The sequence below is a fragment of the Pseudopipra pipra genome, chromosome 8 (assembly GCF_036250125.1).
Source record: "Pseudopipra pipra isolate bDixPip1 chromosome 8, bDixPip1.hap1, whole genome shotgun sequence".
Taxonomy (NCBI): Eukaryota; Metazoa; Chordata; class Aves; order Passeriformes; family Pipridae; genus Pseudopipra; species Pseudopipra pipra.
The window spans coordinates 3,108,794-3,127,707 of record NC_087556.1 but is presented as its reverse complement, the minus strand read 5'-3'; the positions used below and the strand labels follow the sequence as shown (position 1 = coordinate 3,127,707).

General features: G+C 43.2%; 1 protein-coding gene across 2 annotated transcripts; it reads left to right on the top strand.

The window, feature by feature from the left end:
* The first annotated feature begins 748 nt into the window (after positions 1 to 748).
* CISD1 (CDGSH iron sulfur domain 1) lies at positions 749 to 13,723 on the top strand. 2 transcript variants are annotated; one of them, XM_064662198.1, is made up of 3 exons: positions 749 to 893; positions 6,088 to 6,293; positions 10,901 to 13,723. In XM_064662198.1, the coding sequence occupies exons 1-3, from the start codon at positions 863 to 865 to the stop codon at positions 10,988 to 10,990; spliced, it is 327 nt and encodes a 108-aa protein (XP_064518268.1). In that variant the 5' UTR covers positions 749 to 862; the 3' UTR covers positions 10,991 to 13,723. The 2 variants fall into 2 exon arrangements, with proteins under 2 accessions (XP_064518268.1, XP_064518267.1); XM_064662197.1 differs by lacking the exon at positions 749 to 893 and adding an exon at positions 1,353 to 1,488.
* Positions 13,724 to 18,914: the final 5,191 nt, after the last annotated feature.

Below are 18,914 nucleotides of genomic sequence, written 5' to 3'. Positions count from 1 at the left end.
TCTCTTGGTGGTCTCTGATGGTGGTCGTTTGGAGCTTTAACTTCACTTGAACTTGCCTGTCGAGCAATGTATTTACAGCTGGTTATAGAAAGCCTTTGTTCAGCATCTCCTATAAAAAACTGGATACTTATGTTACTGCTACTTTAACTAAAGCATTCAGAAACTTGCTTATTCCACAACTGCCTTAACAGAAATTTACATTGTAAAGGCCAGTAGAAAATTACTGAACGATGGAGAATTATTGCTCACACATTGCTCTCGCTCTACTCATAGAGTATTTTGAGTAGGTCATAGACTCATGAAGGTTGGAAGAGACTTCTAAGATCGAGTCCAACCATAAACTAGTTCCCAGACCGGCAAGTCCCTAATCAGGTACAGTACTCCGATAATAATTTTTTAAAGTAAAGACCAGTAATTCTCACATCAATACCCAAGCTTGCGAGGTTCGAGGTGGCTATTGCTGGGAGGAGATCACTCTTTAGGTCATCTCTCCACAACTACACCGGAGAGGGCTCACAGAGCGATCTGTCTTAAGCGGTTCGCAGAGCTGCTGGGCACTCACAGCATCAGTAGCAGAGGGAATGCGAGGCTGCGGTGAGCCTGTGTCTGCTCAGAACGCGCAGTGGTGCCCAACACATATTTCACAGCTGCCGAGGCCTCACCGGGGGCGCTGTTCTGAGCATCAGGCCAGCGATAGCTCTCGTTCGCTCCTCCCTCTGTCCGCGGCGCCGTCCCGCACCACTCGTAGCCGCCCCCACCGACCCTCCCCGACCTCCTCGTCTTTAGGGGGCGGCCCCGCCGCCATCTTGAGGGGAGCTGCGCGTGCGCGGCGCGTGCGCGGTGTAGCGTGGGAGCAGGAGCGATGGGGCCGGGGCAGAACAGCATTGTGCGGGGTACGGCCGGCCGGGGGTGCGGGGCACGGCACGGCACGGCACGGCGCGGCACGGCTGGGCTGGGCTGGGCTGGGCGTGCGGGATGGGGTCGGCCGGCGGTGCGGGGTACGGGCCGGTCGGGGGTGCGGGATTGAAGGAGGGCAGGACGGGGCCACCCCGCGGGGGTGGTGGGGGGCGGCTCCGCCCCGCGTCTCGCGCCCCGCCGGACCCCTGGGACAAAATGGCGGCACCCCTTTTATCCCTCCCCTGCCCCCCCCGCGGGACGCGCTGCGCCCCGGCAGGGCTGGGAGCGGCCGGGGCCATCCGCGCAGCCATAAAATGCCCTCTGCGGGGCCCGGCCCGCGGGCCTTGAGTAACCTCCCTGGCCCCTTGTGAGAGCCCGGACCCGCCGAGCTGCTCGCCGGGCCCTTGCGGGCACTTTAGCCCTCGGAGCGGGCCCGGCTGCTCGCCAGGTTTTATCTGTGCTAGAGACAGCCCGTTTCAGGCACCTTTGTTTTATTAATGCCTTTCCACGCGTTTGCGTGTAAATGTCATGAAAACCTGTACATTTCAGGAGGTTTGCCTGGCTCTCAAAGGCCGATACTGTACAACAGAGGTAGCGGTGGCATTTGCGCTGCGTAATTATTGACCTGAACCGTGCCCGAGATAGCCCTACTTGTTTTAAATGCTGTTGCACAACCGAATGGGATGAAAGAGTTGGGGTGGTTGGAGGACAGAATAGAGTCCCAATTACCTAATGTTTTCTAAAAAGTGAGCTTCACCTGCTTGACTGTGGTTTCTGCTTGAAAAGCTGCTCATGGTTTATGTGCTTCATTCAGTGGGCCGATAGTTTTGGCTTGTTTTTCTTTTGGGGTGGAGGGTGTACACTTCTGGTACAGAGGATGTTGGCAAAGGCATTAATCAAAAATGGGTTGTAACGATGGAAGGCCGTGCTTATTGAAACAATGAAAGCATTGAGGATGACTTGGTAATAGTTTGCATCCAGGTTGTGTTCCTAAGGGCAGCTTGCTGTCATTTATAAGCTTGCAAGAATTAGAACAGTTCCTATACATTAGGAATTGAGAAGAAAAACTTTGTGAGGATGGGAGAAGAGCATGCTCCTAATTAAACTGCAAATATCCTTCTTGTCTCAGGGAAGCAGGGGGAACAACTGATGGGAGCAGTCCTAGAAGCTTCTGTGTTTAGGAGGAGACAAGGTTAGGTTATTGTGATTTCTGACAAGATTAAACTTGAAAAGTGCCTGGTGACTGGCCGGTCACAGTTCTTTCTCCAATTTGCGTGTGTCTCAGGCTGATGAAATTTTGAAATCGTTTATTCCACTACTAAAAACTAGACGCCAGAACTTTACTCTATTTTTGTGAGGTTTAATTCCTGGTAGTAACTTTTGAGTTAATTACTTCTGTGCATTTGTGCCCCTTGGAAGGCAGTGAGTAGCGCAGCTAATGCTTTTTGTTGTGAGAGGTGTGGGTGGTTGTAGGTGTGACCCCACATCGACTATAGACCTGATCACAGTGTCTTGTCTTGTGCTGCTAACTGGCAAAATCCGACATTCTTTCTCCCTCAGGTGCCCTCTTTATGGCTTCAGTTAAGTTAAACTTGCCAGTCATAATCCCATGTTTTGTGGATGCTGTGGAGTGGTAGAAGTGATTTTGTCAGCTTGACTGCTTGGCTTTTCCTGTTAGGCTTTTTGCACAGCCAGTTGTCCTGGATGACTCTTCAGCATGGCTTTTTGTTGTGGACAGTGACACTACTGGACTATCATAAACAACTCTTCTGCAATAGTATTCTCTTAATTGGCAGCAAAATGAGAAGAAAAATGCTTGAAAGTTACAAGCACTTTTGGAGACATAAAGTATGGGTTTTCATGTTTGGAGTTATTACTCTGTCACTTTTGAATAATATAAACATTTTCTAAGCAGCAGAAGTAACTAGAAAATTGCTTCTTAAGACTGTCTTGGACTAACTTTTTGGGATGAAGCTCTCTCTCATATTGCCAGTTCCTGGAATGTAAATTGATCTGTATCCTAACAAGGATCTTGTACTCCAGGTGGACGTAAGACCACCTCAGTTTCTTCTTGTGCTTCTCAGTGCAGATGGCAAATGCCTGTTCTTCCTGCAGATAAAATCTGTCTGAGCTCTCTGGCAGATCCAAAAACTACCTCTGTAGCCTGGATCTGGAAACACCCAGAGCAGTGTTCTAGATGTTTAGAGAAGAGGGGAGAAACTGATCTAAATAAATCTCTTTTCCATTAGGATATATCCAAAGAATACAGAAGAGAAAAAATTTCTATCATTGGCTTGTTGCTGTTCTCATCTTCTGATTTTTTGTTTACTTGTGTGTGCTGCCTCCTGGGACTTCCCTTCTCTTCTCTTTGCGTGTTAATTTTCCTGGAGTTTTAGCTGAACTGTTTTCCATTGTTTAGTGATTATGACATGGAAACAATTTTTCTGTCATGTTACACAAGCCTGTAGTGTCTTGTTTTGTAGTCACTTGTATCACTGTGTTTTTGTATTATACTAGAATTGGGAATTCTTTAATAGTGACTCAAAAGTTGCTCCTACCGCTTTTTATTTTATAAAGAAATAAAAAACCCTTGACATTCCACATCAGTTTCACTCTGCTAACAGATACCTTGTGCTTGACCTTGTGAGTTTGGCAGCAAACTGTTGAATTGGCACCAGAGGTCTCTTGAAACAGAATTTAAAATCATCTGAAAAGTGTTTTCCTTCCAGGTGCGTTTTATGGTTGACTTAGAAAGATGAAATGAGCATTCAGCTTTTCCAGATCTGTTTGTGAAACAAGACAACAGTTGAGGACAAAACTTACTGCCTCTGAAACCCTGCAGATGATTTAAGAGAGAGTCTTTTGATTAAGTTAAAAAACTTCTTCTAAAATTTCATTATGTTTATTAAGGCAGTGCTAGAATTTAAAAAATAGACTGCTTTAAATGTATTATCAGTTGATATAATTTTCTGCCCTGACACAGCTCCAGAGAAGCAGTGAAAAAAAGCTAATACAGTAGAGGAGACATTGCTCTGTTATGAGAAAAAATATCTGAAGCTGTTTGTATGTATACAAGTTGCCCGAGTGTGTAACAGATGAGTCTGGCCCTTGGGAGAAGAGGTAGAGGATCACAGCAATACAAGATAACAAATAAATCATCTCTGCTTGTTGTGCGTGGCTATGTGAGGGCTGGCCCAAGGGATGGTCAGAAGGATCTGGGTTAGCTGCAGATGTGCAGAACAGCTCTTCTGACTGTGCTGCTGGATTTTAGTACAGACTTTTCCTGCTTGCTGTGTGAGTCACAGAAATATCATCAAATATTTTTTTTTTTCTCTTCTGGTTTGCTAAGTTGACCCGGACTTTTGGAGGGGTGCAAGAAAAGATCACCTTCCTTAAGGGGCAGCACCTTAAAAGGGTGCTTCAGTTTCAGGAGTCATCCTTGGTCTTCATTAAAGTCACTCCCTCCCCTGAGATTCCATAGGGAAATGGATCCAGTCTACCACCGTCCCTTCCTCACTTATTTAAAATTGCAGGTTAAGATTTTTTCCCTCGGCAGTGCATTGGCTAGCAGCGTGGGCAGTCCTTGTAATTGCTGCTTTCCTGAAAGCTCCAGAATGGGCAGTCCCTTGGTTTTGCCTGCTGCTGTTGTAGCTGCATGTGACATTTCATCAGGGATCACTTTAAACTTGTCAGGTGCAGCTTGTCCCTGAGCTTGCTGAGTACCTCCTCCCTGCCACAGCCCTGCTCAAGTGAGACAGGCAAAGGGTGCTGCAGTGGCTTTCCTTGGGAGAACCTGCTGCCTTGAATTTAAACTTTGGCTGGTTTTTTTATTAGTTTGGGCTGTTGTGCTAAATTAGAGCGGATTTTCATAGAACCCCTTCTTTAATTTCACCTCCTCACTTCTTTACCTTATTAAAAATCTGCATTACTCTGGCTAGTTTGTAAGGGGGGAGATAAAGGGTGAGGACTCACTGGGTGGGTATAAAACACAGAATTCACCACATGATCTCTGGGGCTTTTATTGTTTTAGGGACTTTGGAAGCAGGGAAATATGCACAAAATTCTTCCATGTTAATGATGGTTTTCTGTATCTTAATATCACCTTGTTACAGGGAGGGTTTGTCTCTCATTTGCGGGGGAAATCTCAGTGTATGTTGGTCTCTTCTGCATCATTTACTAAAGAAAGGAACTCTGAAGAATTTTTGCATCTTTTACCCTTTAGTAAGACCCTAAAGGAATGCCTGCCTTCCCTGATCTTAAATGGCTGCAGACACTGTACAGATATTTGTCTGATTCCACATGTTGCTACCTCCAGGCCCTTGTGGATCAGCATGGTGCCTATGAGCTAACACAGTGTTTTAGCTGAGGAAGGGGCTTGGCATGGCTTCTAGAAAAGTCTGTGGGCGGGGGCAGAAAACCTTGATCCTTTTAGACCAATCTCACGTGGCAATACAGCAAGTCAGTTGCTCATGGAAAGCAGCAAGAACTAACAAAGGGTTCTTGTCTCTAAAAAATAAACGTGTGCTATGATTCTTAAATATAATCTTTTTGGACCTTTGTTCTTTCCTCTCCAGGATTTAATCTAAGATGGCTTTTATTACTGGAAGCGATATATTTAATAATTTTTCCATTGCCAAACAGCTGGTTTTAGTTTTTTTTAGTTACAAGATGCATTATATTAAAAGCTACTCATTGCCTCTGCCTTGGGGGCATCCTGCTTGAGTTGTTGGTGCTGGCTGTTGTTCTTTAGTGACTTTCCTGCAACTCAAACAGACAATACAAGTTTTTTCCTGCTACAGGGTGTACTTACAGCTGGTTTAATATGCTGAACTTTGAAACAATACAATTACCCATGTTGATATCAGTTTCCCAAATAAAAGGTTAAAAAAAAAAACCAAAAAACAACCAACCCAAAAAAACCCCCAAACCCTGCCAAGCTAACCCTCACCCTTGTGTAGAAGGGACTTGGGTGAAAGGTAGATTGGGTAATTGGTAGAAAGGAGTAGATTAACTAGGTGATTGTCAAAGGAAAATATTCTTCTGAAGTATGGAGTTACTACTACAGAACAAAAACATTTATTGGAAAGTAAAGATGTTGCTGCAAGCATGAAGACTTTTACTACTGAGTAGTTTTAATAGAACATTGGGGTAAAAAAATTGACAGTCTCTCATTTTTTTCTTTTATTCTAGTTGAATGGATTGCTGCAGTCTCCTTAGCTGCTGGAGCAGCTGCTGTTGGGTATCTAGCTTACAAAAAATTTCTCTCTAAAGACAAATGCTGCAAAGCAATGGTGAATCCCCATATCCAGAAGGATAACCCCAAGGTAGTCCATGCGTTTGACATGGAAGATCTGGGAGACAAGGCTGTGTACTGTCGTTGTTGGAGGTCTAAGAAGGTAAGAGACGACTGAATGGTCCAATGTAGTTCATGTGCATGCATCTTTCAGCAAAACTGTTTTTAAACTGCTTTATTTAGAGGAAACTAACTTCTTTTCACCTAAACTATTCTGCAGTGAGATGTAGCAGCATTTTAATCCATAAAACTATGCAGATTTATGCTGGCGCTCAGAGTAAAGGCTGCAGATCAGTGCTAATAGTGGAAGAATGTTTCTGTAGCTCTGAAGAAGAAGATCTCTTGAAAGGAGAGCCACTGTCTCGAGCACGATCATGAATGACAGATAACATTTCACGTGACATTTTGTGTGCTACCTGTGCTAATACTGTGGCTTATCCAAAACTATTGGCCTGTTGGCAGTAGGAGCTCAGGAACCACAGTCTGAGAGGACCTTAAATACCTTTTTTTTGGAGAAAGTTGGAAGCTTACTCAGTCATAAGGTACCTTGCTACTAGTACATAGTGCATGGCAGTGCAATCACAATAGCATAGTTTAAACTTCTGTTTTTAAGCAATTAAAACTCTGACCTAGACACTGGTCCAGCTTACTTGCATTTGAAGTTGAATTGCCTCAGTTGCCTAAAATTAGTGGTAACCTAGCCTTTCAATAACACTACCTCAGATTTAAATCTGACCTTAGAGATCCGTGACTCTTGATGTAGCTGAGATGTGCACAGTTTATCTGTAGTGGGAGTTCTGGGACGTGCAGTGAGAGAAAGCCAATTGCACGATTAGTCCTGTCTGTTTATCTCTAGTGCATGTTTGAAAGGTTTCTTAGAATGTGCTGATGTGTGGAGACTGAAATAATACAGGCCTTCGAAGCCAGATAACTGCCTTGAAATTTAGCTCTCTGTACATCAGTGAACGGAGTAATAGACTTGTCAAGTCTTAGACACTGGTCTAATCAGGCCATATTCGGCTGTTTTCCAGGTGCTATAACTTCTGGTTCTTGCTGTTGTCAGATCTGACTTCATTACCTTGTGGGTAACTCAGGAGCTTGCACATTTGCAGCAGAATTTGGTTTAACAGTAAAATACTGCTAAGAATTAAGCAGCATCATGACTTGATTCTGAAATAATCCTGTGGAGATGGTCTTGTCTTCTCTGTTCTGTCTAGGGTCTGAACTGAAAAACATCCAAAACTAACTTGAACCTTGGCATTTGTGCTTTCTGCTTCCTACTCGATTTTCTAAACAGAAATAGAAGATAGTGTCTGGTTATAGCGGTTGCATTGCAGCTCCTGCCAGTTATTTGCCATTGTTTGATATTATCTTTTTTTGTGTGAAATAAAACCCTTAAGAAGTACATTTTTGCGCAGTTCAGGAACATACTGTCCTACTGAATTAGGGCTCTAATCACACAAAAGGAAGTAGATGGGGCTATAATGTATGCGTTCTTAGAACTCTGATCTGAAAAGTCTTGTAAAGGCATTAAAGAAGTCAGTGGAAATTTTGGGAAGCATTTGTTTTCTTTTACTGGTGTTTAATGATGAGTATTTGAGTCAGAATGTTCTGTTCCAAAGAGAGCAGTTTACAGTTTTGCTGCCTTCCTCTTGCCCTGATGGCCTGACCTCGAAGGATGGGTAGCATAATCTTTAAGATGGTGTATGTGCTTCTTCTCATGTTCCGTTATTGCCAAGCAGTAATCAAATACATCATTCTCACATGCTTGTCATCTTTGGAAATTGTCAGATAGCATTGTCTGGTTCTTACAGTTCTCAAACTGTTAAAATTTGTAATAATATGGTGTCAAAATGCAGAATGTGTGTGCTTCCAGTGTGGGAAATCAAAATTACTTCAAATGCATGAAGTACCTGCTGTGTTTTTGTTATATAAGTGGCATGTAAAATTTAGAAGAGATGTCCTTTTGTATCAACGTGTGTACTTCTCATCAGATTTCGCCTCACCTGAGGCATGAAGCTGTTAATAGAGCCACTAGTCTTAGGAACCATAGGCTACTCTGTTGCCCTGATGGCAGGCATGCACTTACCCCTCAGGGTGTTCCTCCTCTACAGGGAATAACAAAACAGTTGGACTATACCAGGGTGTTTTGGAGTAACTCTTGAAAAAGAGCAGGATTATTTGCAGTTGGTTTTTTTTGGTTTTTTGGGGTTTTTTTTCCAAAATAGTGTACTTCAGAGGCTTTTGTGCTGGCCAGTGTCTTTGTGGAGTGTATGTGTTTAAAAAACCCCCACATATGGTATCGTCAAATAAATCTGCCTTGGGGTGTAATTATCTGTTAATAATAGGTTAATAAATGACCCTTTTCTGTTCAGCAGAGTTGTCAAGTTTTGTGAAGAAACCCAGTGTTCAAACTTATCAGTGTAGAGGCAGTAGTTTTGTCTTGAAACTAAACTGTAATTAAAGTTAGAACACTTGTTTTCTTCCTTGTCTTCATTTTTAACTGTGTGAGTTAGGGGAGGGGAGACTTAATTTCCTTTCTTTTACAATGACCTGCAGCCTCTGTGTCTTCCAGAGAAGTATTAGTCCCCAGTCTGTGGGTTGAGGAATATTGCTGCAGACTATCAGCAGAAATAGAGGTAGAGAATCCAAGCCTGTTTGGTGTCAAGGGAAATCAGCTGAGCTGTCCAGATCAGTGCACAATTTCCTCAGGGTTTGAGCTTTGGCCACTATTGCTTGCCTGCTTTATGTTAATCAGGGATGAACACGTTGTGTCAGGCCAGGGATTCATGTATTCAGTACCTGGGCTTCAAGGTGACCACCAAGCGGGTGCTCTGGAAAAGGGTGTTTGGTTTGGTCTTTTTCCTGAGAAACTGAAACCTGGTGTACCAGCCCCTGGGAGCCAGTGTTTCTGGGCCCAGCTGACCAGCAGGATGAATTCAGAGCAGTCAGCATTGGTAGCTGTTAAAGATGTCTGGATCCTATCTGAAGCCTGTGAATCCTGCTATTTTTGTCACTTGCACAGTTGAAGTGATGATGTTGCTGTAGCTGGACCTTGGGCTTGCCTCCTTGGAGCTTGCAAATGTTAATGTCTGATGGGAGCTGTGTTGATGCTTCTGTGAAGACCAGCGTACTGCAGTGTTGCATGGAAAAACAACTGGCCCAGGAACTTCTGGGTTGGAAGCTGGTCAGTGTCTCATGAACATAAATTCCTGTTTGCTCAGATTTTGTCCAAGTATCTGTCACTATTTACTCATTGAGTCACAAATGACTGATGGGATGATAAAGTTTCTGCATGGATCAGCTTACATGAGCATTCTCTGAATTCAAGGTTTCTTTATTCATAAATATCACCTGAGACTTTTAGTGTAGGTTTTAACATTTTGTAACTGAAAAAAACCAAAAAACCCCACCTGACCTTTCCTTCCCTTCCAACACTACCCTACAGAGCAGGTGAGGTTATTTTTAAAGCTCTGTATATTGTTTCATTATATTGGTTTTGTGCAGTACTTTGAAATTTTTTATTCTAAGCATGTGTGATAGGGTATTAATGTTTTAAAAGGCTGTGACTCAGGCATGAACATTGGGATTGGTGGAGCATTGAAGACCAACTGTGATGGTACTGCAAGGGAATACTGCTGTTGCAGAGGCAAAAATGAAGTAATGCCCAACTTCGATTCCCATTACTTCTAAGCAAACAAAATAGTAACTGAATGCAAAATACCAGTGTGTGATTTCTGTGATTGTCTCCAGAGTTTCCTATAAGAGGAGGCATAGCCCTGAAATACATCCTTGAGAAGTGATGGGATCTAACCTCATTCTTGCTACCTCACAGAATATCTTTTGGCTCTTGTATGTGAAAAGGGCTGCCCAGAAACAGAGTGGTTGTCACCAGTCTGGGACTTGGGCAGTTACAGCTGGCTAGAGTTGTCCCTGTAATTCTTGCTCTGACCAGCCTGTTCTAGGGTGGGGTTTGGCTTTTTTTTTTTTTTTTTTAAAGGAACAAACATTTCTTGAAATTACTTCCAACTGACATGGCTGTTAAGGGCGGCACTGAGGAAGTGCAGCATATTTCCATTAGCCAGTCAGAGTACTAATGTGGAAGCCAGCTTGTGCAAAGGGACGGTTGCGTGGATGAGATAAACTGTGTCGGGATGGAGCAAAGCTGGCTCACCACTCCAGCTGTCTGGAGTCAGGATTAGTATGTACATGTGTCTCTCATTTAAGAGGTGAGCTATGGAAACTGTCCTTTTTCCTATCATATGCTATGGAAAACCAGAGAAACAATGGAGCTAAGGATCTCTTTGTGTCTCTCTTTCTCACCCCACTCACCATCTGGTACTGCACTCAACTCTGGCTGTCACCTGGGAAAATGGAGTGTGGGGCAAGGTTGAGAGCAAGGTGCTCCAGGTAGGTTATAGTTGAAGGTCTGCTCAGGCTGCACTTTCCTTATGCTGGCCTGAGGCAGGAACACCAAAGAGAGTGCAGGTTAGTGGCTGCTTTTCTAGAATGAGCCTCTTGTCCACTCTATAGTAACAAGGGTAAAACTAGCATTCAGCCAAAACTCTGGGACACCTGAATTGCCAGCACAAAAGTTGTAGTCTGTGGTCACAGTGGATTTAATGAGAAAATGTCTAACAAACTTTCAGTCTAGGTTCTTAATTCTGTCTTTGGATGTACTTTAGATGTGTTTATATTTTCTTTTTTCAGTTCCCACTTTGTGATGGCTCTCACACAAAGCACAACGAGGAAACTGGCGACAACGTTGGGCCTCTGATCATCAAGAGGAAGGAGGCGTAGAGTGGACAGTAGAAGCTACAAAATGAATGTCTGACAAATCCTCTACTCACTTGTAATTGGGGGAAAAAACCCCCACAAATCCTTTGTCGTGTCACTGAAGACTTCCCAATGTAGTATATACATTAGGCTTCAGCATGTGTATTTTCTCTGGTGCTTGTTGTCCTTCAATCACTACAATGCATAATTTACTAAATAGTCATGGTTTAAATTTTTGGTCCTGTAAAGTGTGTGTACCCCTCTCACTGAGTATGAAACTAAAATGACGCACAGAATGTACTTCATTGGGAAATGGGTATTAAATTATTTTCAAATACGTGTATATCGAAAGGTAGATCTTAAAATCTTGGAGAGGTTCTAAAGTCACAAAGCTGGGTAGATTTCCATGTAAAAGGCAGCGGCAGGGAAGAAATCATGGTCTCAAAATGCAGCTTAATCTCTGATTATGCTGCATTTTCTGCAGGTGTCATGTTTGGCCTGTTACACTACTGTGCTGTGTGGCTTCCGTAGAAGAATGAATTCAAAATTGCTGGCTATGAACAGGCAACAGAAAAGGCTGATAGTAAGATTGGGTTAGAGGGCAACTTTACCTTTGATTTTACAGCAGTATTGAAACTTGACCCTACTTCCATATGGTATCAAGAACATATTATCCAAACCTGTATTTAGAATAGGATTAGGAAAATGGTCTCTGCGAGAGCTTTCTTAATAGACTAGGGAATGACACAAAGTGCACTAAGGGGGGTGGACAGGGGGTGGCAGGGTTGTCTTTGCTGCCAGAAAACCTTAGTTTCACCTGCAGTCTCAGAGTGAAGCCAACTTCCCCAGACCACAGGACACTTCTGTGGGGAGGCTATGCCAATTGATTCCAGAATCTTAAAAAAAAAACTAAACCCCCACACATCATCACCAGAGCTGGAGAGCTCTTCCCGCTGTGGAGGGAGGAGGCATACCTTTCTTACTATGTGGCCTTAGGCTCTATGTGTCTTAAATAACTCCTGCCTCCCTGGGCTGTTAATGTGGTTTAGCTGATTTTGCCAAAAAAACCTGGCATGGACAAGGAAAGGCTTTGGGAACAGATGGAAACAGAAAAGGAAGGAAGGAAAAGACAGAGCTCTTACCCTCCTTTCCTATGGCACTTGTCTACTTGTCTGGCATGGTTGCATTAATGGCTGTCATGTTGGTTTCCTTAAATTAAATAGCTTTGATTTATTAACATGAAAATGACTACAAAGTAAAACCCAAAGAGTGGGGTGGCAGAATGCAGTTTTTTAATAAACCCAGTCTGTTTAACTGCGGCCTTTGCAAGACTGAGCACTTGATGTCCTGGGACAGAAGCTACCTCAGGGCTGGATGAAAGGCCTTGCTAAGAAGCTGACATTTTAACCTGCACCCTTAAGGGTTCTTCAGATGATTGGAGCAGTAAAGGTTTTTTTTTTTTTTAAGGGTTGTTGGTATGACTGGTTAATTCTGAGGATGATGTTTTGCATATTCTCGATGTGAAGCTTTCAGAGGCTGAGGTCTTGGCCACCTGGTCTGAACTTGGGCAGAAGGCTCAAAAAGTAGAAAAGGCGGCATAGGTAGAGAAAGGATTTGTAGGTGGAGTATTGTAGTAGGGGCACCTCTACTTGAAGTTGCAGTCAAATATGTTAGTTTGTCTTTTCTGCCTGTCTTGAGTGTAAAGGTACTGGATATTTTTTTTACTTGGCCAAGTACCAATGCATATGGAGAGTTGTTTTAACCTTAAATTATTGAATACCTTGCTTTTATCCAAAGCAAAGTAACTTCTGTATTATTATGACACTGAATATTTCTGTATTTTTGTCAAATACACATTTGAGCTCATCTTAATCTCGAGGCTGTAATGTCTGTGTTCTCATGGGTGTGCTGTTTCTTTCAATGGAGTTACACTGTGAGTAGTGCTGTACACCAGTGCTGCTGTAGTCATAAACCCATGTCTGGGGTGGGTTTTCCTTTTGAGGCTCCTTTTTCTGTCAGCAGCAAAGCCTGGCTGCATCCGAAGGAATAGAAGTTCACTGAAAACTGCATTAATGGTCTGAGAGATGAAGTCTTGTAGTTTCAGATGAGTCTCTTGAGTCAAAACTATTTCCTGGAGTTTGGGCATCAAGGAAGTGGGCCCCGTGGGAAGTTTTTATTCCTGGGAAGCAAAGTTGTAGAAGCTGAGTCTGTGTTGACTTACATCCTGGTGACTTTTGTTTTGGGTGTCACATTTTTGAATGTTGATTTGAAGTGGTCAGATCTTATTTTGAGGTATGTACAATTTCCTGTGCTGTACCTAAAAGTTCTCATTATGTATGTGAGCTGTTTGAACATGATAATGAGAAGAGAGACTAGGATTTGAGTAAACAAACTTGCCAGCAGTCTCAATGAGCATCACAGAGCACACTTCATTTTTTCTCTTAGTACCATAATAGGGTACCATGTTCTGATGGGCTGAGTGCTTGCCTGTCCCGGTGTTTTCTGAAATCTCTTTAGTGCTTTCCTCACATAATCTCTGGAGTATGAAGTGAGTTGGTTACCTTTCTACAAAGTTTTAACCATTTAAAAAATTCTGCACATGTGCAATTTTGACCTTACATTGAAACTCCTATTGGAAATGTACAAATCCTCTTGAAAACAGTGAAGAATTCCTCCCCCAGAGTAAAACTTTCTGTTCCTCAACATGTAAGTGGTTCTTGGGAAGGTGAACAAATTAAAATACCGATTCTTGAGTAACTGAGTGTGACTCATCAGTCTAAATGTCAAATATTTGAGTGCTTCTAGAGTCAGCATCCTTAAAGAGGAGAGGCTGGGCATTGTTAACCTGAAGGCTAATGATGTGGTGGAGGCCAGCACTGCAGTCACACACTGCTCTGCTGGGAGGAAAGAGACGCTGTGCAGTGGGGCCTCCATGAGGGCAGTGCTGGTTTAGGAGCTTTCTCTGCAGCCATATATTTAGGGGGTTTCAGCAGCAGTGCTGGCTGGCTGAGTCCAGGCATCTAGATGTGCTGCATAAGTGTGTTAGGGACTGAGCAGCTTTTCATGCACAGAGACTCGTGCACTTTGAGTCCAGGAGTTGTATTGCCGGTTCCCCAACAGCTGGCTTCAGAGCTGACTGCAGGCCTTGCTAAAGTCACCATACTGTTGCAATTGTGGCGCTGCTGGGGTCTGTAAAAACTCTGTGCAGTTGTGCAGCAGTTAGACTGGGATTTTCCTTTCAGTGCAACACTGCTAAAGACATGGAAACATGAGTTCAGTGCTGTATGACAGTTGCTCAGTGCAACAAATTGAAAAATACTGTATAATAGCAGGAAGGATAAGAACATAGGCATGAAACTAAACATTGGTGTTGCAAAGAAACTTTGTCAGCTGGCTTTTGTTTCAAGTCCTTAAGCTTCGAGGCTGACAAAACCCACCCTGAGCCCTGGCTGGATTAGACAGAGGAGTACAGTCTCCTGTCTGCATGTGGGCAGAGAGGGGATGTCCAACACCACTGCCAGCAGGCTGAGTTTATTGGTGGTCAACATCTCTATTTCATGCAGACCTACTGAAAAGACTAAATGCCTTTTCCTTGTTGCTGACACACATTCAGCCCAGCAGGGTTAGATACCTGTTCCCTTAATTGCTTTCTGCACCCAGACTTGTCTGCTCCAGTTTTCCTGCATGGATGAGCAGCTTCTCTGCACTGTCAGGTGAATAATCATTTTCCTAGAGCCATGATTAATTTAGGATGGGTACCAGGGGCTGCTGTTTGAAGCTCTCAACTGCTTGTCTTCTGTAGCTGCACTGCCAGCAGTGTGTGGTGCATTTCCAGGTACGATGATTTCCAAGATGCCTAATGCTGAGACTAATGCAGAGATCAGCTGAATAAACACTAATAAACATATAAATAAAGAAAGAAGAAGAGGAAAAATGAGGAAAAATAAAAGGTGGCAGATGGGAGGAGAGCATAAGCTAGAAGATTTATCATGTAACAGCACTATGTGGTAGCAAAAAGGGCTAAATCAAGTGACAAAATGGTGTGTTGCATTTCATTATACACCTTACCAGAGCCAAGTATAAGATGTACAAAATGTCTATTCATTAGTGTCTGGCACTAGGCAGTTCTATTAGCCAAAACTCCTGCTCCTCAGAGTTGAAGGTGTTACGTGCTCCAGTAAACATCTGTGGTTTTTCTTTCTGAATTGTTTGTGAAATCCCACAGTACTGGACAGAAAGCAACACACACTTGTGCCATGAGTCCTGCTAATGGTCTAATGTTCCTCCACACCCCCCTTTGTAAACTTTAATTAGCTATGCAATTAGAATAAATAGAAGGGAGTATTATTAACAGTATGGTCACAGAAGTCAGTAAAATCACAGTAGGTTTACATGACTGTAGCAAAGCAGGATGGAGTCCACCTTTCCCATGTACAGTTTGGACTGGTAAGAAAGGATTTATCAGGCTTCTCAAGCAATGTCTGTTTCCGAAGCTGAAGGTCTCACATAAGCACATAGAGATCATGTGTCTTGTTATGTTTTTCCCAGCTGAAGACTGAACAATCTCTCCTGTCCAGTTTGATACTGCACTGCCCTTAATCCACTCTGCTCTGCATCCTTTTTGTTATGCAGACTGAAGTTTTCTTTTGCTGTGGCCTTATTGCGTGGCACATTTATACAAAAAAAAAAAGTGCCTTCTGCTCTCTGGGAGAAGCCTGTGCAAAAGGAAAAGGAGCTTTCTGAGTGTCCCAGAAATTACAACTTTAATGTGTGAAGCATTCAAAATTCAGTGTACTGCAAGGGTCTGCTCAGTAACTGCAACGTTTGTTCCCTTCAGTCAAGTCAGCTGGCAACAGAAAGGCAGCAAAATGAATTTTAAGGTAACTGACTGCATAACTTTTCTCAAATTCATTTCTACAACTGGCAAATATCACCAGACATGGATATGACACGGCCAAGATGCACTGTCTGTTCACTGCTGAGGCTCTTGCTCAAGGCTCGGGTACCAAAACAATGGTCAGCGCAGACTTTCACTGAAGTAATTAAATCTGTTGCTCTTCTCAAACAGTGTGATCTTGCTTTTTCAGTCTCATTCTTGGGTCCAACAGCTGTGCAGGTTAACTTACTTTTTAAGGGTTGTGATTCTGTTGCTTTGCAGATAAATTTTGGCAGTAGAATGCCATTTAATAGAAGAGACTTATAATGCCAGTGGGTTTAAACAATAAATAGGTGTTTAATTTTGCTGCACGGGGAGGCAATGTAAGTCCCCTCTAGGGAAAGACAAACAGGCATTTTAAATAAACCTCTTGGCCTGTTAATAACCCTAAATCAAGTCCTGGGGCTATCCTAAAGCGTTAGGATATGACTCATAAAATGACATCATGCATTTGTAAACCCTGAGCCAACCCCCTGATAGTGATACAACACTGTACTTGGAAAATCTTTAGAAGGACAGAGGGAGTATCTGTACCTACCTGTAAGCCATGAAATCAGGAGATGGTACCAAAGACTTTGATCTAATGTCTCTGTTTCAGAAAGAACCACAACTTCTTACTCATTGCCATTTTGTAGGGCTGGAGGCAGCTACAACATGTTGCATCTACATAGACTCTCCACAAATCACGTTTTAATTCCATCCTCTGCACTGATAATTAACAGTATATTCCTATTCACTGTGAGAGACCGAGCATGGAAACTGGACTCAATATGTGGCATACTGAGGATACACAGAGCAACAAAATGATGTCTTTTTCCCTCAACAACCTTCCTGCTGCTGCCCAATGTTTTGTTGGCTGCAGATGATCTCAGACAACTGTTAATAGCGACTTCAGGATCTCTTCCTTGGTCCATGACAGCCAGTTCCAGTGTCAGCATCAAAGAGCTTTGGTTTGGATTGTTTTCCTCCAAGCGCGTTACCACTTAGAGGTTTATCCACACTAAAGCTCCTATGCAAATATTGTGCCTTTTGTTCAGTTTTTTGAGATCCTGCAGGACTTCGTTGTCATTGGCATGGTATTTGACTGCCCTAAGGAGGTCAGGAATATCCACAGACCTTGAGACTTTGTGCACACTCCCTTCTGCGGGTTTTGCATGAAGATGTTGAATAAAAGCAGTCTCAGCAAACATCCACTGCAGTGTCCTCTACCACAAAAGCCCTTCCATTTGCTTTACATCCCTTAACCTCCTCTCTTTTCAAAGATGAACCTTTCCTCCAAATACTCTGCTTAGTTTCTTCAAGAAAATAAAGAAAAAAAAATAAAACCCAAGAAAATAAAATCTGAGGATTCTGAGGAATGAGAGAACTATTGAAATGAGCTTCTCACTTTTATAGTCCTTTTATCTTTCTAATTCAAAACAGACATCCCAAAATTTACAGCTGCGGTTCTGATTGTAGAAAAGGTGATCCAGAAAGTACACAACTGCCATGAGTTAACCTCACAGTAATTTTTAAAATGTACTATATTATTCCCAGAGAATGTAGGTTGGCTTTTGACAGCATCCTTTTGCTTCCATTCTGGAAAACCCCAGATGTACCAGTTGCCAGGGAGGACAGTAATGTCAATGAGTTTGCATCAGTTTGCCAAGTAAAATATTAATCATTGTTGCACCTGATGCTTAAGTGACAAGGCCATAACTAGGAAAGAAAGCAAGACAGCAACATTGAGTTTTACAGCCACAGAAGACAAGGGTAAGTTTAGATTTTCCTTTACTGAACAAGCACAAAACAGCACAGAACTTCTGTGAATTTACCAAAGGATTAAAAGCCCTGAGCGATTTTCAGAGGGCAACACTTCTGCTGTGAAAGGGCCAAGAAAAAAAAACTGCAACGCAGCTACAACTTCCATGCTGCTGTGACAGTGTCTGCCTTGAGCTGAATGAGTGGGACAGGCCCTCCTGCCTGCAGGAGCCCCACTGCAAATGCTCTCACCTGTCCAATTGTTTTTGCTGATGGACACTTGTTCTCAGGCCTGGACATGTATGGTCCAGGCCAGCTCTGTTACAATCTGATGGGCCAGCAGAAGCTACACAGATGTGGCCGCCCACTGCAGGAAGTGGCTTTGTGGGGGCAGCAGGGTCGACCTCTCTGGCATAGACATTGCACAGAAAACACAAAAGCAGTATTTTTGGTGAGGTGGGGATGAGTTGGCTGTGAACCATGCGAAGGGACAGTGAAAAATCCAGCAGTGCTTGCTGTCAGCGTACCTCTGGAGTACCAGTATTTTGGCCAAGACCCAGCCCCACTGTTTTGTTTACCTAATGTCCTCCTGCACTTCCACTGAAGTATGAGCTTATTTCCTGTACTAAACGACTGTGCATCTTGCAGTTAGTTATTAACTAGCTGTTGTGTTTGAAAAAGGGCTTAATTTCAGCAGAAAGTGATTCTTTTGTAATCCTCGGTCGGTTCAGGGGAGCTGTGCAACCTGCCAGTGAGACATCCTCTGGCAGCGCAAACGCACGCCTGCTGTTTTTTAGGCGTTGTTAATCTGCACGTTTTCATCAGACTGAGTGAGGCAACATTGATTTCCAGCAACAGTGAGAAAGAGTAATCCAGAATTAAACACAATTTTGCCAAATGCATTTGGGGGGGAGGGGGACTTGAGGAGGTTCCCAATCAAATGCCCCTCCTTCAGGAGCTGTTTGCAGCCTCTCTTGCTTTCCCTTGGAGTGCAGTTGCACAGCCATGACAAGTTTCTTTGGGAATCCTGCTGGTAGGTTCAGCTTTCAGTGCAAACTCTTACAGTATCACACTCAGTGGGGAAATCAATTATTTGCCTTTTCTGGTATTCTGTTTCATTTAGGAGAAGTTCCCAGATAAGATTAGTGAACTCCATGTGCTGAACTGTGAGGGTGGAATGAGTGAGCAGAGGATGGTCTCGCGTCACTTGATTTCTATATGCATGAATCTGACTAAAGCAAATATCAGGGGAAAGGAAAGACTTAGTGTTTG

Excerpts from the sequence above, each read along its gene's own strand:
- CISD1 (XM_064662197.1), top strand. The coding sequence starts at position 1,395 with ATGCCTTTCCACGCGTTTGCGTGTAAATGTCATGAAAACCTGTACATT. Across the intron at positions 1,489-6,087 it reads GCCGATACTGTACAACAGAG|TTGAATGGATTGCTGCAGTC; the intron begins GTAGCGGTGGCA and ends CTTTTATTCTAG. Across the intron at positions 6,294-10,900 it reads GTTGTTGGAGGTCTAAGAAG|TTCCCACTTTGTGATGGCTC; the intron begins GTAAGAGACGAC and ends TTCTTTTTTCAG.